At 55.4% G+C, this 25,966-nt stretch overlaps 1 protein-coding gene across 1 annotated transcript in view; it reads right to left on the bottom strand.

Moving 5' to 3' along the window:
* Positions 1-308: 308 nt before the first annotated feature.
* Positions 309-25,966, bottom strand: part of SLC29A3 (solute carrier family 29 member 3) — a 41,029-nt gene continuing 15,371 nt past the window's right edge. Inside the window, exons 3-6 of the mRNA XM_034986954.1 lie at positions 17,387-17,469; positions 10,256-10,482; positions 6,316-6,478; positions 309-2,863 (exon numbers count right to left, since the gene is read on the bottom strand). Coding sequence (XP_034842845.1) covers positions 2,209-2,863; positions 6,316-6,478; positions 10,256-10,482; positions 17,387-17,469 — 1,128 coding nt within the window. The 3' untranslated portion in view covers positions 309-2,208. The remainder of the gene's footprint in view (positions 2,864-6,315; positions 6,479-10,255; positions 10,483-17,386; positions 17,470-25,966) is intronic.

Genomic DNA, 25,966 nt, shown 5'->3' with positions numbered 1-25,966 from the left:
TGTAAAACACCTGAGGTTGGGATGAGTCACCACCCAGACCACTGCCACCAAATGATCACCAGCACTGGAGTTGGTGGAAAAACCAAGGGAGAGATTTCAGGCTCCTGCAAGGGGAGGGGAGACAGGAGAATTTATTTTTAGTTAAAAAAAATTTTTTTCGGGAGCCTGGGTGGCTCAGGCGTTAAGCATCTGCCTTCGGCTCAGGTCGTGATCCCAGGGTCCTGGGATCGAGCCCCGCATCGGGCTCCCTGTTCCGCGGGAAGCCTGTTCTCCCTCTCCCACTCCCCCTGCTTGTGTTCTCTCTCTCGCTGTGTCTCTCTCTGTCAAATAAATAAAAAAAAAAATCTTTAAAAAAAAAATTTTTTTTTTCTTCTAGATATCAAGTTTCAGAAAACCTTTCAAGAGTGTCTTTTTTAATTCTGTGGCCGGAGAGAGGGAGTGTATCCTAGCCTGAAATGGTGGGGAATGTAAGGTGCTCCCACTGGGTGGATTACTTCCCTGGCTAATCGGATGTCTGCAGGATACCGGGGTGCCCGAGCTCTTCCGAGAAGGAGCGGGTGGATTTATGGCTCTTGGGGTTGCTGCTTCTTGGGGGGCAAGCTCTGTTCTTTCTGCATGACTCTCGAAAAAGAACTCCTGGGTCTGATCTAGCTCCTTTCTCTTGGATTTCCAAGCCAGCCTGTTCCCCCAAGGAACAGCGCTGCAGAAGCCTTCAAGGAACCTGAAGAAATGTAAATTACTACTCATGTCAGACCATTGTTGCGGGGAGCACACAATCTGAGGGTTGCCTGCTGCAACATCAGCTTCAAAATACACAGCTAATCCAGGACAAACCAGGACAGAACACCACCCGGTACTGCTGGCCAAAGCTTCAGAGCTATCCGAATGTGCATATGGGACCGGGAGGCTGGTGGCCCCTTTCGGGACACCTGCTGCCCCTCCAAGTCTCGGCTCCACCTCTCTGCCTGCTCCTTGGCTGTGGTTCAGTCCACAGGGGCTTTGAGGAGATGGGAGGGAGGGAAAGATGAAGGGGGTCTACCTCTTGTGGGTCACAGCAGGCTGGAGATGCCCCCTGTCCCTAGCCCTGGTTAGGGGTAGAAGGGCCTTACTATTTCTGGGAATATAAAGCACAACCCCATAGGATTCCTACACCCTGTCTTCAAATATCCTCATATTATCCAATTGGAGTATGCCATTTCCTGCCAAGACCCTGACTAATCCAGCCACCAATCAGGCTCTCATTAAATATCCAGGTATTCATTACGCCCTGGAACCAATGTGCTTGACATATTGTAAACATGGACATGAAAAGACTTCCACCCTGGCACAAGCCATAGACCACTTCGAGGATCCCTGTCTGAACACCCAGGCCTGACCCCCTCAGTCTCTAGGACAGGGGAATCTTCTAGAGCCCAAGTTTAGGGAATGGAGGATTCCTAGAAGGCCCGTCTTTCTGGGGTCCCCCGTCTGGTTGGCAGGTACTCTCTTACAACAGAAAGCAGGGGTCTGACACAGCCTTGGGTCTTGGGCCTGACAATTGGCCATTCCAGTGGATTTCCTTTTTTGCGGGGCGGGGGTTAAGTAGGCTCCACACACCCAGTGTGGAGTCTAATTGGGGCCCGAACTCACAAGAGGGCCCTGAGATCAAGACCTGAGCTGAAATCAAGAGTCCGACGCTTGACCGACTGAGCCGCCAGGTGTCCCTCCAGGGGATTTCCATTCTAGGGGAACCCCCTGGAGAGGGAGGGCTGGGAACTGTCACATCACGCTGTCCCCTGGAGGGAGCAAGACCGGGAGAGGCAAAGGGCCTGTGGTTGGGTTTTGGCACTGGCCTTGTAACAGCCTGGAGTCAACACTGGTGAAGAAGGTCACAAGAGGCTATAAAACAAGGTAGAATGTAACCAGCGGCTAGAAAAGTGATAGGCACGCCCACTGTCCCCTGAGTAACTGTGGCCACTGTGCCCCATTCAGATGTCTTTTGGTCTCCTTCAAAGGTCTCAGGAGAGCTCTTGCACATGGAATGTGTGCTTGGCATGGCTGCCTGCTCCCCGGGGAGAGGGGAGGCCCGGGCGTGCTCGGCTCTGCACCCGGCCCAGCTGCAGCTCCCTTCTGCATGTTGCCCCGGCCCTCCCGGCACTCGCTCCCCATCTCACCAGGGCTCGCAAGGGTCTGTCGCACGGCACCGGGGTTCTTGCCATCACCCCCCTTCTAGATGAGGTGCACGAGCAGGGCAGAGCAGGCCGAGCCCAGGACCAGGCCCAAGCACAGGTAGAAGGACATCACCACCCCCGTGGCCTCAGCCAGCTCGCGGGGCACGATCTTCGGCCCGTACATGAGGGCCAGGGTGCTGAGGTAGCCGTTGCTGAGTCCCAGCAGGCAGGTGAAGAGCACCGGGTAGAGGTCAGACTGGAAGAACACCGTGTGCAGGCGGCCGCGGGGCTGATAGTTGCAGAACATGAAGAGGGGGAGGAGACAGGTCCGGAGGAGCACAAGCCCAGGGAGCACCTTGCTCCTGGGCCCTGGCACCTGAATCCAGGCTGTGACCTGCCGGCCACACAGGTCGGCAAAGTTAAACAGGAGGAAGGTGGTGAGGGGGACGAAGAACTTGGTGGTCCACGGCGAGCCCGAGCCCTTGTCGAGGGACTCGATGTTGGTGGAGATGGCGGGGAAGACGAGGCTGGTGACGAAGAAGAGGTAGACGACACAGAAGCCCAGACCAGCTGTCTTCTTCAGGATGGGGCGGAGGGGTGGTATGGAGGGGTCATGGGACCCAGGGGCTGCCAAAGGGGCGCTGGGGGAGTCCTGGGGTGCCTGATCTTCCCCAGAAAACACGTGGGCTGGCCAAGCAGGCCTCAGGTAGAACCTGTGGGTGGAGAGGGCTCGTGGTCAGAGGGCCCCGGAAAGCAGGCTCACCTGGGATTTCCAGGGACATGGCAGGGGACCTACAGGCCTGGTGCATAAAGCCTCAGGAAGCCCTCAGACATGCGTGTCTCGGGGCGGCCACAGGGAGGCCCCCACGGTCCCTGGCCTGCCCATCCTGGTGCTGCCTGAAAGGCTGGCCACGAGCAGAGACAGAGGGAAGCAGCACTAACTGCCCCCTCTGTTCGGTCTCACTCCTTAGGGGTCCTGATGGTTAAAAATCTGGTGGCTGTGGCTCTACAGATGTGCATACACCCCCCTCCCCCACCACATGTCCTTCCTAGTTCTGTTTCTTAAGCAAAAGTGGGATCAAACTATACACATTGTAAAACTTTCTGCAACAGGACAATTCCTAAATACAGTATATAAATGCATTACCTAACAGCCCAAATAACATCCTTAACGATGGTATACACATGCATGCACATAATCGCGTCTAGAACAGTATCTCGTGGCCAACCTTTAACGTGGAGACACATGTCTCAGTGCCCCTCTGTTGTGTAGCGTATTTCATTGTATGCATATGATTTAATATTCATTGTATGCATATGCAATTTAACCATTCCTTTACTGACGGACATTAAGGTTAGCTCCAATTTCTCTCTACTACAAATAATGGTGCGATGAGTAGTCCCACACATACAACCTTGCACCTGTATGTACTTCAGTAGAGCAGAGTTTTAGAGGAGGAACTTCTGGAGCAAAACGTTTGTGTCTGTAAAATTTTGATAGCTATCAAGTAAATTGCTCTCTAAATAGGTCGGACCAATTTGTCTCTGCTCTGTACCACTCACCTGCCCCATCTCCAGTCACCTGCCCTGTTAATCTCTACACGGTTGTTGGTTTCTTCAAAAACACTGACCACAAATTATAACCATTGAGTTAGTTTCTGGTTTATCATCTGGCTCCTTCAATAGAAGGACCATGTTTCCCTGTTTCCAGCTAAATCTCCAGGCACAGAGTAACCCTCCAAAACATAATTATAACTAGCATGTCTATAAAGGTGTCTTTCCCCCCATATCCTCAACACTGAATATTATCAATATTTTCCATTTCTGCTACTCTGACCACAGTAGAAGACACTTGGGTCACTTGGCCTCACCGTCTTGCTGTGTGACCTCGCCTGAGTCACTCAACCTCTCTGGGCCTCAGATGCTGAAAGCCAGGAGACACATAGGCTGACTGCATGACCACACCTCACACAGAAGGCTTGGTGTGGGGTTGGGAGAACAGTAGCTCGGTGATGGCTGGCTTCTGGTCTCAGCCCCCGTTCTGTCTCCCCATGTGACCTTAGGCCAGGGACGCCCTTCTCTGGGCTCAGTCTCCTCCTCTGTAAGATGGAGGGGTGCTGCAGCTGTGAGCTTCTGAGCCCCCTGCCAAGCCACCCATCCTAAGTGCCTATGGGTAATAAGTGAGTTGGTGGGAGGGCTCCTCCTCCGAGCCACTTTTCCGTGTGATGCTGAGCTGGGCACTGCAGCCTTGAACTCTGTCTTGTTCCAAAACCACTATTTAGGGAAAGGAGTATTCTTACTTCCCCCACTACTCAGTGGCAGGTCCCAGTTTGTAAGTTAATAGACGTGCCCAGGCTGCTCCCCTGGTGAGTCGCAGACCGGGGTTTGAACCTGGATTTGTTTCCACAGCTGTGCCCTTTGCACCATGTTTGAGACACCCAGCTCTGAGAGGGCTCCGCCCCAAGGTGCCCTGGTCAAAGCTCTTCCTCATCAAGCTCTTCCACATCTGTCTCATGTCGCCCTCCCCGAGCCAGCAGCCCCCCACACGGCCTGGGGCTCCATTCCTCCTGGGGGCAGCCCCCATGGGCTTCCCTTTTAACTACGATTTAGTCTGAGCAGCCCCAGGAGCACGGCTGTCTCCAAAGCTCCTTCCTCAGATGCGTTTCTGTAAACCCAGAAGTCTTGACCAAAGTGTTAATTAGCAAAGAAGGAGAAGCTTCCATGGGACAGCATAGCCCCTGGCTCAGTTGGGAAGGATTTTGTGAGGATTTCAGTTGGAAAGTGAGACTGGAAACTAAGGTGACCAACTGTCCCCATTTGCTGACACTGTCCTGGTTTTAGCACCAAAAGCCCCTCATCCTGGGAACCCCTTCAGTCCCAGGCGAACGGGGAAGGTTGGCCACACACTGGAGACAGACCCATGTGAAGTCCCATGAAACAGGACACAGGGAAACAGCAGGAGAGCTGGGACCCCCCCCCCCCCCCCCCCCTTCTGTCCGTTCCATGACTCAAACATGGTGTAAAGGGCACAGCTGTGGAAACAAATCCGGGTTCAAACCCCGGTCTGCGACTCACCAGGGGAGCAGCCTGGGCACGTCTATTAACTTACAAAGCCTCGGTTTCCTCATCTGTAAAATGGGGAAGGATGGTAACAACTGCACACAGTTGTGAGAAGTGAAGAAAAGACACCCAGGCATAAACCGCTGAGCTCAGCGCCACCATACAACATGGGTCCCTGTGGGAAAGGGCAGAGCCAGGGCCTGGGCCTCCCCAGCTCAGCCGGCTTGCCCACTGGGCAGCCTTCTCTGGCTCCGCTTCTTCACCTGTAGAACGGGGCAAATAACTCCTCCCTCTCCTACACCAAATACGACGTGGATCGGAAAATGCCTTGTAAAGAATAAAATGCAAGACAAAGTTAGGGGCTACTGTTAAAAGAGAAGCAAGAAGCACGAAAGAAAGAGGGATGAGAGAGAGAAAGCATGAGAGGCTGAAGTGAGAGAAAAGGTCCCCTGGGGGAGGGAGGCCTGGGGAGACAGTGGGTACAACGCAGCTCTGGGGTCAGGGAGGCACTCAGGCACGTCGTTCGACCTCGCGGAGCCAAGCCGGGGTCCTCGTGTGTGCACGGGGCCGGCCGTGATGCACCTTAGTGCCGCACCCCACGAGGAACAGGTGCCTGAGCCCCGGATGAGAGATGGCCCATCAGGCTGGGCTGAGCACAGTGCAGAAGCGGCAGAGGCGCTCCGCGAATGGAGCTGTTCTTCATCACTATTATTCCTCAGTCCCACTTCGGGCGCCTGCCCCCCCCACCACCTGTGCAAAACCTGGCATACTCCAGCTGCTGGGGGGCGTGCGGGGGCTGCGGCACAAAGCCGGCTTCTCGGATCTGCAGGCCCGGCCAATTCCCGGAGCAGCTACACCGAGCCAGCTATAGCCCGAGGCTCTGGGGCCCGGCAGTGAACAAAATCCACACCATTTCTGCCCTGGTGGTGGTGGTGGTGGTGGTGGGCGGGGGGGGGGGGGGGGGAAGCGGCTCTCTCCCCGGTGGGGAGATGCACAGTAAGCGAGAAAGCAACCTGGCCACCCAGTCAGATAAGGGAAGATCGCAAGCAGGTCCGGCCGGTAGAAGCAGAGCCGGGGGGCCGCCCGACGGCAAGGCGGGCCTCACCTGGCGTACTCCAGCCGCGACAGCAGCAGGTAGAGGCCGACGCAGAGCCCCAGGAAGACGTCCGCCGTCAGGAAGAAGGCCAGGGTGCTGTCCGTCACGTCGCTGGACGCCGCCAGGTCCACCAGCAGGGCCACGGCACTGATGGTGCCCCCCATGGCTCCTCCTGCCGAGAGCACAGGCCCGTCACCGAGATGGGCAGTGGGCCCACCTTCCTTCACCTCCGACCCTGGACCCTCCCTTTCTCTTGACTGCCCTTCTGGTGGAGTCAGCAGTTTCAGACTCAGGGCCGGGACTTCTCGGAGAGCTCCTCTCCCGGGCCCTCAGCCCAAAGCACCACCAACCGAAGCGGGCCGGACGTTCAGGGAATGTTCTAGCACGGGCCCTCCTGTGGCTCGGAGCAACACTATCCCATCCAAGGAGTCCTCGTCACTTACAGAACCGCCATGTGGCCCACCAGCGAGCTCACGGAACTGACCTTGTACCCCACGGGAGGTGTGGCACATACGCACGCGCTGACGCTTTCTCATATACACTCTCACACACACACACGCACATGCATGCAACCGCCCTCCCACATGGAATGTTCTCTCTCGCCAAGGGCTTTGCCACGTGATCCACGTGACTCCGTGCCACCACCATTCACTGCTACCAACAGAGGAGGTGGCACAACCTAGTGGATCCATGGCTCTGGGCGCCAAACAGATGTACATCTGACCCTTGACCCTGCAGCTCACTAGCTGCCACTTGGGGGCTAATGTGACTCCCTGGAGCCCCAGTTTGCTGGTCTATAAAATGGGGCTAACAAGCCCTGCCTTGCATAGCTGCTCTGAGGACTGAATGTCCGGAAAGGGCCCAACACACAGTCGCCTTTCAACAAGCACCGGTCCCCTTCTTTGCCACAATCACACCGTCACTTCTGGGAGGCGGGGGGGTGGGGGGTGGGCCTTACTTTTCTGTTGAACCCTCACACCCGTGGCTAGTCAACCTGTGCTGGGCAAGACTAAGAGGTCAGACATGTTGTGCATGCCCCCAGATCACTTACTCCTCTCCGCCTCTGTTTCTCTGCCTGGAAAATGGGGCTAATACTTGTCCTCTCCGTCCCCCGAGGCCTGGTGAGTATGTTGTACTGCTGGGCTGAATGGATGCGTCTGCCCGCATTCGAGGACCAGGATACTGATTCTCAGGGAGACAAGGAGGTGGCTCACTGCAGACAGCAAACAGCAAACTGGTCTGTGTGGGCAGGGACGGCCCTGTCATTGTCATGCAGCTCTGACCAGGCGGCACCTTCTGCCTGGTGTCGCACGAGCAGTGGTGGAGAGCAACGGTTGAGGGCCTCGCCTACACTCTGCCCGACGGCGCTGTGGCTGAGCTTCCTTTGCCTGGGCAGGGCCCGGCATCAGGATTTGAAAGGATGGCAGAGAGATCAAAGTTAGCACAGTGATGACGAAGAGCACAGACTCTGGAACCAGAACATCTGAATCCAATCCTGGTTCGACCGCTTCCAGCTGTGCGGCCTTCAGCAAGTCACTGAACCTCTCTGTGCCTCCATGTCTTCATCTGTAAAGTGGGGATATTAGTAATACCCACATCAAAGGGCTCTTACAAAGATAAAAAGGATTCTGAGCCGGAAAGCATTCAGAAAGGTGCCCAGCACACAGAAGGGCCTATGAATCCTCTCAGATCCCCAATTAGGTGTTCGGCTATTTCTGTCCTTCCTACATCAAAGCAGCAATGACAGGGTAAACTCCTTGCCAAGAGGGTGCCAACTTCGGAGACGCTGTAATCCCACCTGGGTGTTTTGTAAGAACTGGAGCTCAACTTTAGAGTAAAGACACTTGCCGGCTACCCTGAGGAACAGATCTTAACATCACTGCCTATTGATTTCCCTCTCTCTCTCCTCAACTTGTAGGGAATTTACAATATTATCATCAACAACAAACCAGGCCTCCGGGAGCTCATCTTTCATGACTCCCTACTTTTATCTCATCAGTTATGGAAATACATGCAAATGAGGGGTTTAAAAAAAACACCAGCACAAAACAAATGAATTGTTCCTCCCATGCCTACACGTGCAGAATTCACAGATGGGCTCCTCTGGACGAGAAATGACGGGGGCTGGGGCGGTGGCGGTGGGGCCTCTGGGAGCCGGGGCCACCTCGGATTTTCCAGGGTGGGGGGCGCCCAACCCTCCCCCCCGGCCCCCGCAGAGTGAGGACACTGACTTAGGGCCCCGGGGTAATCAATACCAAAGTGCAAGAGCCGGACTTTTCAACTTTTTAAAAAATGGGACTTTCTGAAACATTCACAGGAGAGTCCCCTTTTCGAGAAGATTCACAGGTGGCCAGATGAACTCGAAGGGCCCCCTGCCAACACAAATGGTGTTTGGTCCCTGGCTCCTAGACATGTAGCCAGCAATGTGGTTGTAATGAAAAATACATCCTTTGGCAGGATGGAGGGAGTTGAGGGGACAAGAGCTTCTCTCAGACTCGGGTGACAGAAGAGATTACATCCAATGCTCGCGGGCCATTTCCCTCAGGCTAGGCATGTCCTTCTCAAAGCCCTGCTAGGGGCATATTGATTGTACTCAAGAAACTTAGCAATGGGTCCACTTTTATTTTACTTTAGACCCAAGGATTTCCCCGGGTAGAGCCAGAAGCCTAATCTTATGTCCAAAATGGCAGATTGAGCTCACATCTGAACTCTGATCTGCAGGTAGGAACAGCTCCAGGGCTGAGTTGAGAAGGGGCAGGAGGCTCAGGAGGAAAGATACGGATCTAGTAGTGATGTCTGGCACTGGTGCGGGCGTGGGGCGGGGATTGCACACTTGTCCAGGTATTTGTCATCCCTGCCACATACGGCCTGGTGTTATTAATTCATGGACACAGAAGAGATTCCTAGTGAAATTCTTCTCAAGTGGACAAATGCTTACAGCACTCCTTCATGCAACAGGGATGTGCCCGGACGCCGAACACAGCAGCTGAGTCCCCAGTCTGGCGTTAAGGGATGGTGGTCTTCTGCAAAAGCACAGATTCTTACTGACCCACCTCCTTTTTATCTTGTTGGGACATCTGAGCGAGGGAACAGAGCTGCTAAAGGCCTGGACCACGGGCTCAGGATCAGCATCAAACTTCAGCCAAAGGGGTTGGCCCAAGTCGTGCATCTGTGTTTCCAGAGAATGCCAAAGTTCAGGGTCATGGAGGTGTTTATTTGCTAGGCTATCAGCTCCTGAGAGGCTGGGTCTTGTTCATCTTTGTATCCCTGGCACATAGTAGGACTTCTATAAAATGAGAAAGGGAAAAAGGGGGGGAGAAGCTAAGAGGAAGGAAAAGGAAAGAGAAGGGAGGGGACAGGAGAAGGTGTGGGGACGAGGAGAAAGGGAAGAAAGGAATGCTGCTTTAGGAGATGCACTTGGTAGACAGATGTCTGTGCCGAAAATGGCTGCAACGGGCTTCCCTCCCACCTGCTCTTCCTACAGGATGCTTTTCATGTTCTCCCGCTGATGCGTGTGGGTCTGTGTTCTCCCCCCTGGGTCTCCTGGGATGCTTGCTCTGGTGACCCAGGCACCATGCCTCAGGGAAGCCCACCAAGCCATGCCGAGACCCGGCAAAGTGGAGCGCCCCGGCCCCAGACCCAGCCTGGCTGAGTTTCTCGGGAGCGGGTCTCCAGCCCTGTTGAGCTCCATCGGCTGATGCCGTGCGGAGCAGAGGAGAGCTGTCCCTGCCGACTCCTGCCCAGACTGCAGATCTGTGAGCCAAAGAACTGACTGCTATTGTTCGAAGCCACTAAGTTTTGGGGTGCTTTGTTACCCAATAATAGATAGTGGAAATATAGCTAACACTTGTTGCCTTTTCTGGAAGGGTCGCTGCATTCTCACCTCTGATTCCTCCGCATGACCCCCAGGTAGCCTGACCTGGTGGGCCGTCTGGAGTCCGGCTCTCACCTGATATCAGCGCCTGAGAATTCCTCATGGGGAAGGAGCCGGTCATGCCGAAGACACTGCTATTGAAGATGGTGGAGGTGCCGCTGAGGATCGCCATGCAGATAATGGTGACAGCAAAGAAGCCAGAGGTCCAGGAAGAGGTGTCCACCTTCACTAGCACAGTCATCACCAAGAAGATGGCCAGCATGACAGTCAGTGAGGCCAGCACACGGACACGAATCGGAACCCTGTGCGGGGAGGGAGGGACGCCAGAAGCGGTCAGAGATCCCCTTGGGCCTCCCAAGCCGGGCCACGGGTGGTGAAGGTTCTTAAGGGACACTCTGCAGCCGGGAGGCCTGTGCCTGAATCCTGCCTTCCTAGCTCACTAGCTGTGTGACCCTGGGTCAGTGACTCAATCTCTCTGGTTTCAGCTTCTGCATCTGTATAGCAGGGAGGAGAATGGATCCACCTGCAGGGTGGTTGTAAGGGTCTCTGCAGGGGAGTGTGCAGAGTGCAGGGGGCAATATCAGCTCAGGGCAAATGCTCGGCGGATATTGCTTCTTTTCATCTTGCTGTGAGGTTCAAGGACAGGACAGGAGGGCTCTCAAGCCCCTGCTCCCCCACCACAGGGCTGAGCTCCCACTGGCTTTGCCTAGTGTTTCAATGAAGCAACCACCCTCGGGGCTTCCTTCTCCCAAAACTTAGCAGTGGGGGGAGGAGGGAGACGAGCAGAAAATCATCATCATCATCATCTTCATCATCATCATGATATAGCAATTACCCAGATAGTACTTAATTTGTGCTAAGTACTCTTCGGAATGTTTCTACATGCTGACTTGTTGCATTCTCGCACCAGCCCTGTAAGACAGGCCCTCTTACCTGTCCCGCACATACAGGGAAGGAAACTGAGGTCAGAGATGCTAAAGAACTTGCTCAAGGTCACTCCCTGTGACCCCGAGAGGGCTGGCTCCAGTCTGTGTTCTCAGAAGGACACTCTGCTTCCTTGAGTGCCCTCCACCCTCGCCCAGCAGCTGGAGCTGCCCGATACCCCAAGGAAGGGAATATGGGTAGTCCAGAACAGGCCAGGGCAGAAGGATTCTCCTGTGATGGTCTCAGTCGCCACGGGCAGCCGCTGATGCTGGCGCGGCCCCCGGCCCCAGCCCCACACCAGCAGCACAAACCATACGCCCCTCCCAGCCCCCAACCGCCCAGACACTGCCCTGAAGGGAGGAGCGAGAAGGCTGGCTCTCCTGCAAACAGCACATTTTTATTCCAGGGAGAGAGAATATCATTGAAAGGGGCTGTTTAAATCATCAGATTAGACTAAGCTTTAAGCCGGATTGGATGTTTGGTTAATTTTCCTGCTAACCAGTGGGTGGGGGCTGGGAGAAAAGCCAGATTATAGATGCAAAAAAAAAAATTTTTTTTTTGATAAAAAAGAAAGACCTGAAAGGCAAAAAAAAAAGTACCTACATATATATGTACATAAATAGGTGTGAAATGATGAGCAGGAGAAGCAAGGATTTTCCAAAGTGCTTTTGTGGCTCCAGGCTACCTTGAGTTTTCTCTGATCTTCATTCTGATCCTTGCTGGAGGGAGAGCAGGGGTCAGCCTCTGCTGTGTGAGGGGCAGACGGAAGCCTGAGGATGTGAGGAGGCAGTTCAAGGTCGCAGCGTGAGTTCGTGGGGAGCAGGGAGAACCCAGGTCTGCTGAACCTCCGCCCAGGGCTGTCTGCCAACATGCATTCTCTCCGGCGCCTGTTCCACGAGCGTGTGTTGGGCAACTCCTGTGTGTCAAGCACTGTGTGGGATGACCCGGCCCCAGGCCAGACGAGGGCCAGGCATTTTGCTTTAGTGTGCATAGTGCTGCAGCGGGAGGGCCTCAGGGCATCCGAGGGGACACAGAACCCAGCCCGGGGGTCGCACAGTCTTTCTGGGGGTGGCACAGTCTTTCTGGGGGTGGCACCTAAGCTGGAGTGTAAGGTGTGTTGGGATGTGAGTGCACGCGTCTGGTGAGAGGGAACGAGGCTAGCCTCAGGCTGCAGGTGAGATTGAGAGCAGAAGCTGGAGGGAATCGGAGCCCTATCCTGGAGGGCCTGGTCCACCTGCTAAGTGCCAAGGCTTGACCCTCAGAGTAGGGTCCAGGGTGGGCGTGTGGGCTTCGCCTGCCAGCATCCCTTCCCTGAGGAACACTCTTTCTTCCATGCCAAGTTGTTCTGGAGAGGTGACCGGCCACGTTGTCCACCCCTGACCCAGCCACAGATGATGGACACATGATGACTGGGTCTGGGGTGACTGGAGTGTCCCATGCCATGCGGCGGGTCGCTGGATTAGGTCAGGGATTAGCATGTGAGCCAGGCAGGGCCAGGGAGGGCTCTCCAGGGCTGAAAGGTGGAGAGAAGTGCCCTCTCTGCCACGACCGTGTTGGGGGCTGCTGGTTGCCACCTGGCCGGGTGCATGGAGAGAGACCACATTTGGGATGAAGCCAGGCAGACACACACGGAGCCCAGGGACAGTGCAAGAGAAGGACAGCCCTGGAGACATATGTAATCCCTTAGATCCAGCAATGTGTGGAGGCAGCCCTGACTTTAATTTTCCACGTAAAGAATGAGAAAATCCTTTTTGTGTCTCTATTGTCTGTTACAAGAGTACAAGTTAACACAAAGAGGCACATCAAGGTTTCTAGCTGGTGGGTGAACCGTCCATGCACCCTCCCTCTACCAGGAAGCAGGCTGCAAGTGACAGGTAATTAACACTCCCAAGAGCAGGCTTCAACCAGTGATGGGGGTGTGGGTGGATAAATACTCCAGCTCCCTCCCTCTCAGGCGTGTGTTCCACACTGGGTCCCAGAGACCCCAGGCAGGTCAAGCTGGGTCTCTCTCTGTGGGAGCTGGTTTGGTAAGCCATCCTTTATTGGCTGCCTTCCCCTCTCGTTTCCCCCTCTCCGTTCTCCTACCCTCACCTCCCAAATAAACTGCTCACACTTAAAATCCCTGTTCCAGGGGCTGTTTCTGGGGAACCCCACACTACGATGCATCTTCCCAGGGCCTGCAGGGGCCTCATCCTGGGCAGGAGCTGGTGGGCAGCCAGGTAGAGCACCTGGACCCCTGGGGGCCCAGAGGATCCGGTGTAAATGCACACCAGGAGCCCTGGAGGCTGGTGGTCAGGCCTACCTCTGACGTTCTGGGTAGTTCTACACACTCAACCGTGTCACACAGTGCCCTCCACCCTCTCCCAGCAGCTGGAGCTGCCCGATACCCCAAAGATAAGAGCCAGCAAGGGCCCAGAGCCTGGGTCAACATAACGTTCCCATTTACAATTATAAATATTAAGACAATCAAGCGGAGAGAGAGGGTGGGGACCAAGGCCAAAAAGCTTTACCAGACCCCTGGGGCAAGAAGGCAGCCCAGGGCAGACTGGAAGACATGAGGAGTACTGCCAGGACAGTGCTCTCCTGTCTTGTTCTCCCCCCGCCCCAGGGCGGACACAGGGCCTGGGAGGGACCTGATGAGTATCCGCTGGATGCACAAACTGACAGGCAAGGGCTATTAGCAATGCAGGGAGACTCTCTGCTTCTTGACCCCCCCCAAGCATGGCAGGGAGACCACTGGGAACATTTGCTCTTTCCAGCCAGCCTTAGGAGTAGCCTCTGTCTCTAACCTTACCTCCTCTCAGCCCTGGTGAAGACGAAGTCCACGCCAGGAATGCTGATGGCATCCCAGGAGCTCTCTGGGGCCTGTCACAACAAGGTAATTAGTTGTCCCTACAGGAAGGTTGCTCTGGAGAGAGCTGGGGGACTTCTCGCCCAGCACCCCCAGGGTGGTGGGAGGTGAGGAGGTAAGTGCCAAAGGCAGGACAGGAGCAACACAGGCCCCACAGGTCCCTTGCCTGCTCAGGCCTCCTCCTTGCCCGCAAATTACCTGCCACGTGACCCATTCTGCGCCTGAGCCTCATCTCTGGGCCCCAGGTCCTCAGGGATCTTGCGTGGGGCTCTCTTCAATGCCGACAAGGGTTTATGAAACATGCCACACGAAGCCCACCCCACACGCAGTAATGGGGGCATGCTGGCCTCACTCTGCTTCAGCCCCTGGGACCCTGGGGCAGGCCACACGAATGTGAGATTCTGGGAGAGGGCTGCCGGCTCCCCACCCCCTTGCTAGAGAGGGCTCAGGACCCCAGGGGGCTGATTTCTTCATAAGTCTCTCAAATGTAAATCCTCCTCATAAGTATTTATGATGCTACAGATTTAACATAATAAAACACTTGGAGATTATGGATGAGCCAGTCAGAGAAAGCCAGGGTTCTCCAGGAGGGGAAAAAAGGAGACATTTCAATCTCGCACATTAAATAAAAAACAGCTTAGCCCCAAACCATCTTCCCACAACCCAGAAACAGACGGAGGCCCACAAGCGTTCCCCACACTGCCTTCACCCCTCTCCTATAGGCAGGAGAGGGCAAGGGTAGGCCCTGGGGTGGGCTGAACCTTCTGGAAGATACCCTATAATGCTGAGCCTTCAGAGCCAGCAGCCTGCCTGACCTTGGGAGGGTGGCTGCCTGGGCGGGCCACAGACCTAGACCTCCTTTACTACCTCCTTCCTTCCAGCTGCCTGAAGACAGGGCAGAGGCCCTCACCAGAAGGCTCTGAGATGTGGCTCTGGACGCAGGGAGCAGCTGGGGGACCCAGAGTTTCCAAGTACAAGTGTGGGGTGAGAAGGGTCCCAGTTCCCATCTGGCTTCACCCTGTTAGTGGCCACGTGACCTCGGTGAGCCTATCTTCCCATCCGTAAAACAGGTACCGAGTCGCCTGCTCTCCGGCTGTTGGGAGGATTAGAGGAGACAAAGCTCTAAGGGGTACGAGCGCTCGGAAGCGCTACTCCAGTGTCCTGAGGGTCGACCTTCCCTGTCCCTGCTGACCACTGTCCCAGGCTGGCTTCTGAGCTGCAGGATCTCAGGACCACAGAGGAGGTACAACGTCGCCTGGGCCTCCCCTCACTGGTCCTGTGGTCTTGGGTGTAGTCCTGACTTTCACGGCTTCCCTCTCAGGTTACTGTGTGTCACCAGGCGTCACCCCTTGTTGTAGCTCGGACAATGACGCCAAATCTAGAAGGGGTGGGGGCTCTCACTTATACGAGGCTGGGCTGTCCCTGCTGGACAAACCCGTGTCCCCAGGGCCAGCCAGGTGAGTGGACAGAGAGGATCATGGGAGAGTCCTGGAAAGGAGGGGGGTGGTGAGAGACCAAGGGGCCCTCCACCACCTCAGCTGTCACCGCCTCTTCCTCATCCTCCTCCCCTTGTGTCCCCTTCCCTTCTTCCTGCCTTCTTTCCTACAGCTCTTCCCTCCAGGGACCGGCAGTGCTGAAAGAACACTTGGCCCTGCTCTGCACCCCACCTTCAAGGACACTGAGGGTAGTCCTGTGTGCCAGAGGAAGGCACGAAGAGGCGGGTTTAGGGTCAGCTGGTTTATGATTGGGGTCACAAGGCCCTCAGGCCATCTGGGCCCCATTCTGCTCTTCATCCTTACAGCCTGCACTTTGGTTTTAAAATGGGTGCAAATTCTTTGCCTCTCCTTCCATTGATAGGTGGGTCTATGTCCCCTTGAAACCAAGTGGGCTTGGGGAGTGCTTGCCCAGCTGAGTCGGGCATAAGTGACGCCATGTGGCTGCAGAGATTAGGTTACAAAAACCACGTAGCTTCTGCCTTGCTCTCTTGAGCACGTGCTCTTCAGCCACAAGACGAAAAGTCCTACTACCTGAGACCAACGTACCAGAGACCACAGGGAGGGGAGGGGAGAGTAGAAGAGAAGAGAAAGAGATGGGTGCTGGAGAAGGGCCAGCAGCTCCAGCCCAGCCCAGCTTTCTGCAACCACATCAGAGACAGCAAGTCAGAGCTTCCAACTGAGCCTGATGATGCCCAGAGCATGAGACATACTCATTACTGTTAGTGTTTTAACCCACGACCACGCTTGGGGATCATTGACTGCCACGACAGATAATTGCAATAGCCCCATAGTATAATGGTTGGAAGGACCGGTCTATCCAGGCTTAGCCCACATGCTGTCCTCTCTCCTCCTATGCTCAGAGCAGACACCACCATTCAATCGCAGCACATTCCCTGAGGCCAGACCTGCCTTGGAGTCCTGTTCCCCCAGAGATCCAGGCCGGCACTGCGAAGTTAGTGGAGTTGAACTGATTTGCCATCAGGGATCTAAGGTTTCAGGCAGCTGTGCCCAGAGAAGGTTCCTGGCGGTAGCTTAGGGGAAATGTGGGCAAAGTAGCTAGGGCTGGTGCTCCTGCAAACCTAAATTGAGAATGGATGGCAAGAGTTCCCCGGTGGGTTCTAAGGGCCATGCCAACCTCCCCGGCTGTCTCCTACATCATTCCTTCTTCCACAGCGCAGCTCTGGGGCTCTCTCCCAGCCCCTGCTCTAACACAGTGTCAGGAGGTCCCCACTGAGCCTCTGTGAGCAGTCAATACGAGCCATTCCATGGAGAGAGAGCCAGAATTGTGGGGTGCCAGGCTCTTAACTTCCCACACTGAGGAATGCTTGGAGGGGTGCCTGGGTGGCTCAGTCGGTTAAGTGTCTGACTATTGGTTTCAGCTCAGGTCATGATCTCAGGGTCGTGGGATCGAGTCCTGTGTCAGGCTCTGCACTCAGTGCAGAATCTGCTTGTCCCTCTCCCTCTGCTCCTCCCCGCCCCACCGGCTCTCCCCATCCCTATCTCTAAAATAAATACACTTTAAAAATTAAAAAAAAAAAAATGCTTGGAAGACCAGCTTCCACAAGCCTTGCCCCCCCGGGCCTACCCCGCCATCCACATGCTGGCCTTGGGCCACCCCGTCTGCAGCCCAGGCAGCTGGTGACAGACAGGCACCCCAGATGGGAAAGGAGGAAGAGCCGGGTCCCCACATGCCTCCCGCTGGCTGCTGACCCAGTGTCCTAGTGTGTGACTGGGAAGTGAAAGTCCAGCTCCCTGCCCCGGCTTCCCTCGGCGGGGCCCCAGGTCGCTGGGCTGACCTCTCAGTCTTCCCTGTAGGCCTCCTACTTGGGGGGCTGCCCCTGGAGCAGGCAGAAAAGCAGCAGCTGGGAGCAAGAGGCGCGTGGAGATGGCTGGAGGCGAAGGGCGGGGGCTGGCGGAGGAAGGAACGTGGCCTACCTGTTGACGAGCAGGAAGTTCGCCATGAGGCACAGCATGGAGGAGACGGTGGAGGCGATGGTCAGGTAGCTCTCAAAGTAGTTCTGCAAGCACAGAAGTGAGGGGGCTGCTGATGTCACCGGGGGTGGACGGGAGGGCCCCCCGGAGAGCGGAGACAGGGCTCCTCCTGGGGGGCTTCTCCCCACTGTCTTCAGAAACCAATGAGTGATGGACAGGTCTGCTCCAAGACGGCATGGTCCCACCCCATGGCGACCTACGACCACTTACAAGGTCACTCAACAGATACCAATATGAGCTGTGCGAACTGCTGGGGACGTAAGTTAGGATAAGACATTGTCCCTGCCCTCAGAGAGGCCCCGAATGCTCTGCAGCCCGTGCTCCCCCCGACTCTACCTGTCCCACCCACAGATGAGCCAATGGGGACAGGACTCAACTGGGAGCGTGTGCACACAGAGAGACTGTGCCCTACCAGCCTGCTTTGCCTCCCGCCAAATTTCAATTATCCAAATGCACTTTGTTATAACCCAACCACATTCTCGCGTTCTTGCAACCAAGTGGGGCCTCTTAGAAATACACCAACCCTGATGACTGTGGGGAAACTTTGTTCTGACTCTGGATTTGCTTCCTCGGAGAGATGCTACCCAAGGTCAAGTCCACTTTGGGAAATGGCTCCTAGACTAGCCAAGAGGAGGGAAAAGGGTATTTTTCTGGAAGCAGTTGCAGGGGATTCTTGATGAAGCGTGCATGAGACCACACGAGGAAGAGCACCAGATTATAACGTGCTGGAATTTACAGCTAAAGAAACTGTATGGCAATTGCACCTGGTTCTCCAAACTCAGAGAACTGTCCACTCATTAGGATAGATTTTACTGCATATCCGTTATTCCTCAATATACCTGTCTTAAAAAAAAAAAAATCAAAAAGGGCTGACATATCTTGGCTTTGGTCATTGTATGTCAAACCATGAACCCCAGGTTGGTAATGATTATGGGTGTTAAGCCGTGAGAATAGATCACACGTATGAAGCATTTCCTGTGTGCCTGATACAAGAGCTTTATATTAAGTATGTTGTTTAATCTGAAAAATAAAAGAGAAGCTGTGAGCATTCTAGTCTGGAAAGCTCACAAAATTGGACTTAACTGAGGTGATATTTTGAGTTACAAATGTGCCCAGCGCAAGGGACAATGCGTGCAAAAACTTCGCCAATGTGAGAGCACGGTGGCAGTTGTGGGGATCACGACAGAGAACGAGACACGCTTCCTGCCCGCTAAGAAGGAAGCATCCCACTGGGAGTGTAATACAGAGTGTGAAGGTATTTTCATCTCAAAACACCACGGGAAGAGATGTCAGAATTCTGTGGGGTTTTTTTGTTTTTTATTTTTGCCAAATCAGAGGTAGGAGCGGTGAGTTCTAGAAGGGGTTCTGGGTGGGGGAGTGGGACCAGGGAGGAGGATCACATGAGAGAATGGGAGTGAATATGGGTTTGGGGAAAGGTCCCAGAGGAGGTGGGATCTGAGTCAGACCTTGACACAGAGGGTCAGAGCTGTTCTTTCTGAAACAGTCTGATTGCAACGTGGAGCCCAAAAGAGAAAGATATAATGTACTCCTTCTGGTCTGAAACCGATTGTTCCAGGGTCTCTTTTTAAAGCCTGCAGAGTGCTTTGTGGTCTTTGAAATCTGCACCCTGAATATAAGGTGGTGGTGGCCTTGCCATTAAAATGGTAATCACAGTGAGTGCGGTCCGTCAACCATGAGCCTTAGAAATAGCCTTCCTCCTTTGAGGTGCCACCTCATTGTTCCTGCCCTGATGGGCTCAGTAGAGCCTGGACTGGTCCGAGGCACTCAGTCAATTACGTCTTGACACAGTGGCTGAGCCTACGTGAGGCCAGGCAGGCGGCAGGCAGGAGCCACGGAGAAAGGCCCCGAGGAAGAGACAGCCGCAGGTGGGGGGCCAACCAAGACGGCCCCAAATCCGAGCCCCCTAACGGGGCTCCCTTCATTCAGTGGCTGCTCATTCCATGGCAAGCCTACAAACGACTATTGCATGGGATGCAGAATCTCTGCCTTTGTTTTTCAAGCAGGCTCAGGTTCCCTGAACATTTTAAGAATGGGGATTTCCTAGGTAATTGCATGTTCTGGTTTGTTGATATTTAAGCAGAAAATTGTCCTTTTAATGTTGGAAAGCGTTTTAAAATATTGACAACGGAGTAAGGCTCTGCCTCCCTTTCTGTGGATGGAGCCCATTTTCTTGGCTTTTCAAAGAGCAGGCAGGAGGGGCGGAATGGACTGGACCCTGGACCATTTTCCTACTGATACATATTGGGGGCTGTAGAAGGTTGCGTAGGCTGACTCAGCACACCTCGTGGAGTTTTTTTTGTTTTTTTTTTTTAACTTAGTTCCTGATATAAACATATTGATGGGGGGGGAGGGAGGTTACTTATTTGATGCTTTTGCCTGTAAGTAGAGTTCTAGCAAAACGTGGTGGGCAGACTCTCTAGGTGGCCCCCATAGTCCCAGCCTCCTGTGCTCACGCCCTTGTATGTGACACCCTCTGCTAAGTATGGGTGGGACCTGTGACTTGCTTCTAACCAAGAGAATACGGCAAAGGGGCAGACATACAGGATAATGTGTATGGGATAATGTTACGTGAGATGGTAGCACCTGTCTTCCTGGACTCTTTTTTTCCTCCCTTGATGGCTTAGAGGATGCAAGGGGCATCCTGGGGAACCCCAAGTGGCAAGAACTGCAGGTGACCCCTAGTTGCTCAGAGAGGTTTCTGGCCAACACCCAGCAAGAAACTGAAGCTCTCAGTCCTACGACTGCAAGGACCTGGATTCTGCCAACAACCCAAATAGCCTGCAAGTGATCCTTCTCCAGCCGAGCCTCCAGGGAGACCGCAGCCCTGGCTAAGCCCTTGACTGTGGCTGTGTAAGACCCAGAGCCGAGGACTCCGTCAAGCCATGCCCCGACTCCTGGCCCATGGGCACTGTGAGAAAATAAACGTGTGTCGTGTTAAGCCGCTAAAGCGTGCAGCTTTTTGTTACACAGCAATACATTCCTCATGAACAAGGGCTTTGGACAGCTGAGTTCCTACTATCCAGGGTTTTTCTGCATCTTGCTGCCTTCTTGTAGTTTACATTCGGTTTCTCGATGAAAACAGGGACAGCTGACCCTGATCTTGCTAGACATGAAGACCAGTGTATCTGCCCGTGAGGGAAACAAAGGCTATGCTTGCTGACATCAGTCCCCTTAGCCTTTCCTCATCAACTCCTTTGCTGAAATTAGGTTCATTTTGTGCCGATTCCAAGAAACAGGACTTAGCTTACATGCCACCCCAGTCTGCTCACCTTGCCCGCCCTGCGGTCCATTTGCCTTGCTACTCAGTCCCACGGACATAAAGCCACTGCCCCCAGAGAAGGAGCCGACTGCGAGGGACAGAGCCCTGTGCTGCACACTGCCGGACCGCACCCTTGAGGCTCTTGCTCCCTGGGTGACGGTGGGAGGGGTCAGGTGACACTCTCTGAAATCGGGGAGAGGAAAAGCCCCATGACATAGGCTTTGACCAATGAGAGGCGGGAAGTGGGAAGGAGACAAGAGATAAACTTCTTGACTTTCTTCTCCCCCAACCACCTGGTCTAAAATGTGGTGGCCCCATGTGACTTCTCTGGATTCATGCTGGGTGCCTGAGCAGCCAGCAGCTGTGTTTGGTTGCAAAGCTGGGGCCAGCCTGCGTTTGCTCTCTCCCACCCCCGCCTCACTTCCCTTTTCCCCCACTCTTGTTTCCCTAGGACGGCTCACCCTGAGATGGGGTTCACACATAACGGGTGGCCTCGGGCTCCTTTCTAAGAAACATCCAGCAGTGAAGGCCCTACTATCCACCCTGGATTACGCCCTTTGCAGACCTGCAGTGGGCATTTCCTTCCTGGGTTTGTCTCATTTGCCTGCAAGGGATGTTGGGGCCCCCTTCTCCCATTTTACTCCAGGCAATGTAAGAACATTTGAATATTGGTTCAAGCACATTGGCAACTGTCCTGCCCCCTCCAAAGCAATCCGTCCTCTCCATCCCATAGGGCGATCTTATGTCATGCAATGTGTGGGGATGATTCATGCCACAGTTCACCTGCACTTGGGTCTGGTTCCTAGGAGCTCCCTCAAGAGGCTCCGTTGTTATTTACCATACCAGGTGCCCCACAACATGATTGATGAACATGGCCTCCACCTCCAGACCCCAAAGGCCAGCGCCGGCCAGGCAGGAGTGGAGGGAGGAGGAGAGCCCCCGGGCAGTGGCACTGGGCCACCTCGGGGGACAGCAGAGTCTGTGCTTTGCACACCCACAGGGAGCACCAATCCTAAAGCGACGAGATGAATGAAGCCCCTCACGGCTGTGCCACATGGTAGGCCTGCTTATACAGTCCACGGAAAACCTACATCTTGGGGAGTCATTCCTGTAGGTAGGAGACTGTGTGACTCAGCAAGCAGGCAGGGCTGGAAGACGGCTGGGAGCAGCAGGGCAGGACATGATGGGATGACAGGGCCTCTCGGAACAGGGTTCTCTTGCCTCAGAGGTCGGGAGCCCCAGAGGCTGGTAATCCCACGGCCCTCCGCCTGGCCGGCGGCCGCTGCCCATCCAACCAGCAACCCACTCCTTTGTTCCCTGAAGCTGTGGCCACCCCTGTGTGCCCTGCACTGTGCTGGTGGCTTGGTGTTTATCCTCTGGGAGCATGTAGCCTGGCACCGTCCTGCAGCTGGAGTACAGGGGACACAAGGCATGGTGGGAGGAGGGAAGGAGGGGCCCAGGGGGGCTTCCTGCAGGAGGCCCTCTTGGACTGCAGCCCGAAAGGTCAGGGGAAGTTTGCCAGAAGGATATGGGGAGGTGGCGGTGCTGGCAGGGAGAGAGACCACACTCCAGGAGGCAGGAACAGCACATGCAAAGGCCCGGGGGATGCTTCTTTGCCACTTATGGCTCGGACCCAAGTCCCTTTGTTGGAACAGACTCCCTGAGGCCCTCCTCGGCATTGACAGGAATCAACTGCACTGTGCTGTGCATCCCGCCCAGACATCCCAGGAGAGGCGGTCATGGAGCCACGGCACCCACCCCTCTCTTTCAGGGTGCTGATGGGAGACAGCGGCCCCATCGGTCACCGTTCTGAATTCACCAACCTGACGGGAGGCGAGGCCCAGATGAGGAAGAAAGAGGAAAACTTCTGTTCCTCGTGTTTCTCCTCTAAGCTCCCTGCCCTCAACCTTCTCCCTGCCTGCTTCAATCACTGGGGGCTCAGCACGCTGGAAGTGGTAACACCAGAGTCAATCTTGGCATGGGGCAGGTAAGCCACATGGGGGCACAGAAGCCCCGCCGAGTACCAGGTAACTGCCAGTGAGCAAAACCGCTCACATGTGGCTTGCACAGACCCCAGTCCCTTTGCTCTTAATGCAGCCCAAGGCAGAGCTGAGTTTGCTCCCATTTTATAGATAAGGAGCCTGAGGCTAACAGGTGGATGAGCTGCACAGAGGCGCCTACCTGGCACATGCTGGTGGCAGATCTTCTGATGTAGGACAGGGGTGGGGTGGGGTGGGGGGACATTTAGCGGCTCTAGCTGAGGTGGCCTGCCTCACAGATGCACAGGCCCAAACGCTGTCCCTGGGATGGTACCATGTCACCAGGACGCCCCAGTGGCCAGCACTGGCAGTCCATGTGCTTTCCCAGCAGTGAGTAGGAATCGGCTTGCAGACTCCGAGGTCCCATCAGGGCAGCGTCTTCTCTCTGCCCCAGCCCTTACACATGGCTCAGCCCAAGCCAGCAAACAACAGGGTTTGATTTTTCTCCCCTTTGCAGTTAACTCTCTGCTCCTTAAAACCCACGGTCCATTCCCCAGGGCATTTCCACAGGGCGGTGATTCTGAGTAGAGTTAAAGGAAAAAGGATTTGGAGAAGAGCCCTCGTTTCTGTCAGCCACCCGAAATGGATGGACACGGCCCACTGACGAGCACAGAGCACGGTCCAGAGGACATGAGAATTGGGAAGAGCCGGGCAGGCTTCCAGCTTCCCCCCTGACCTGTGTGGACTCCCGCAGAGCCCTGCCTCCCAGGCCCAGTGGAGGCAGGGCTCAAAACCCAGATCCGGGGTGCCTGGCAGGTGTAGGGGAGCCCCGCTCTGGCCTGGGTGCGGGGCGCCTGATCCCCTGGTGATGGAGATGGGAAAGTCATGATCATCTGTTACATTCTGGCCCCGCTTGCAAACACCAGCAAAGGGGAGAGCTGCTCTTCAAACAAAATTTAAAAACCCACCAGAGCCAGCTGGCCAGATGTGAGGACCATTTTACGAGGGGGAACGTTTCCCCTCCTCCGCCACGCTGAGCGGCTCCGTGCTAAGCGTCTCTTCTGGAAGAATTTAATTCCAGGCTCAGCATCCAGGTAAAGAGGTTTCTTCGGGCAGGGAGGCCCCGAAATGAGCCCATTTATCTCTGGCAGGCCCCGGGTAAGCTGCTTCTCCCCTGAATGCTATTTGGGCACTTTGAAATAAGTGCAGCCAATTAGCCACGAGCTGCGGCAGGCTAACCCGGAGCCCGGCTGCCGGGAGGCTCGGCGGCAGCCTCGTGCAGCCCCCACCTCAAGAGCACAGCAGCAGAGGCAGCTGGCTCCTGCGGGGCGAGAAAAAGCGATTCAGGCCCGGGGGTGGCAACTCGAGGCAGCAAAGCGTTACCTGGATCACAGGGGCATGAAATTAGCAGCAGCGAGCGGGCTGGAGCCAAGAATAGTCTGCTGCTGCAAACTTGCTGCTTTCTGATCGCCAAGCTCTTGAGCCTGGGATGTGGTGGAGAGGCGCCCTCGCCCTGGCATCGGCCAGGAAGGGACCAGAGGGCAGGTGGCCCCCAGGGGTGCAGCTGGCGTCCTGCCTGTGGGTTCCAAGGCCCCGTGTTCAGGGACACTGGCCCAGGAAAGCTGAGGGGGTCGTGGATGAGCTGGGAGGGCTAGCTGGACAATACCTGTTCCAGGGTCCAGACAGGTGAGGGACATAGGAGACCCGATCCACCCAGGTGTGATAGGTGGCCAGGGGCCCAAGGGCAGAGTAAAGGCGGGTCAGAGTCAGACACGTAAGGCCCTGAAGGATGCCGGCCAGATAGACCCAGCCACTCTAAGGACGGGCCCCTCTTCAGACCTGTGTGCACGGCTTCCAGGCTCTAACAGTAGCCCACTGATGCTCGGCCTCGTGGGCCATCTCCAGGCCCCGGCTCCTTGAGGCCACTAAAATCTTGCTCTTTAGTGGCCCAGAGGCCCTCCTTAGCCTGCAATCCTTTTTCACATCTCCCTGGAATCCCTGCCAGAAGATAAGCAGAGTTGCTGAGATTTTCTGGAATGAGCCTCCCTACCTTCCCCTGCCTCTGTGTAGCGCCCTCTGGAGCACACCTTGTCTCCCCCAGCCTATGCTGACCTCCAGGAGACTTGCACCATGAATGCTCACCCTCCCTGCCTGCATTTTCTCTCTCCTTCACTGCTGGGCCTACCTTCTCGGAAAGGTAAGAAAAACCTCTCTGACTTCATGGCCTCCAGCCACAAGGCCCCTCCTTCCCTTTGCCCCAAACCCCCTAGACAGGCAGCCCATGCCCTCAACGCTAACACCTTACCCCTCCCGGGTTGCTGTGGGAAAGACTCCTTCCAAGGGGCTTCTTTGCAGCCGTTACTAAGGCCTGGTCAGGCTCCTGACACCACTGCAACCCCCGGCCGCCCGGTTATAGCGGGCTGAACAGTATTCCCCCAAATTCATGTCTCCCCAGAACCTCCGAATGTAACCTGATTTGGAAATAGAGTCCTGGCCGATATCACCAGTTAAGATGAGGTCATACCGGATCAGGGTGAGCCCCAAATGCAAGGACTAGCGTCCTCAGAAGCAGGAGAGGGCATGCAGATGGAGGCCGGGAGAGAGCCATGCGAACAGAGGCAGAGACCGGAATTACACGGCCAGGAGCCAAGGAATGCCAAGGACTGCTGGGAGCCCCGGGAACCTGGAAGAGGCAAGCAAGAGTCTTCCTAGAGTCTTCGGGGCAGGCATGGCCCTGCTGGCCTCTTTGTTTGCGGCTTCTGGCCGCCAGAACGTGCGAATAAAATGCTGTTGTTCTGAGCCACCCAGGTCTGGGCGCCTCAACACAGCAGCCACAGGAGCCAGCCACACCTGCCCTCCAGCGCTCCGCGCCTGAACTCCCACGCCACCCCTCCTCCTCCTCCCCCTCCTCCTCCTCCAGGGCAGCTTGGTCCACCTCTGCACTCTGCCACCAGAGATGCCTCTGAGCCCCACCCTGAGTCTCCTCCGTTCCTGCACCATACTCCTGCCTTGGGAAGCTCATCTCCCCTGGCTTCCGTGAGCCCCGTACCTGAATCCGTCCCTGCCTCCAGAACAATTTTCACTGCCTGCCACCCAGGTGGCCTGCTGAACCCCAGCTCCAAGCTCCCTAATCAAAGGCCTTCGAGAGTACCCCCAGCCACCTGTCCCCAGGCTCCATGGTCTGCCCTCCCTTTCCTCAGTGCTCCTGCTCCAAGTTTCTCTGCTTTCCTTCACCCTCATCCCAGGTCGGTCACTTGCTGGTCC

Source organism: Mirounga leonina, unplaced genomic scaffold (assembly GCF_011800145.1).
Source record: "Mirounga leonina isolate KUSES-001 unplaced genomic scaffold, KU_Mleo_1.0 Mir_114, whole genome shotgun sequence".
NCBI classification, from domain to species: domain Eukaryota; kingdom Metazoa; phylum Chordata; class Mammalia; order Carnivora; family Phocidae; genus Mirounga; species Mirounga leonina.
Note: the sequence above shows the minus strand (reverse complement) of the source record. Positions and strands in the feature narration are given on the sequence as shown.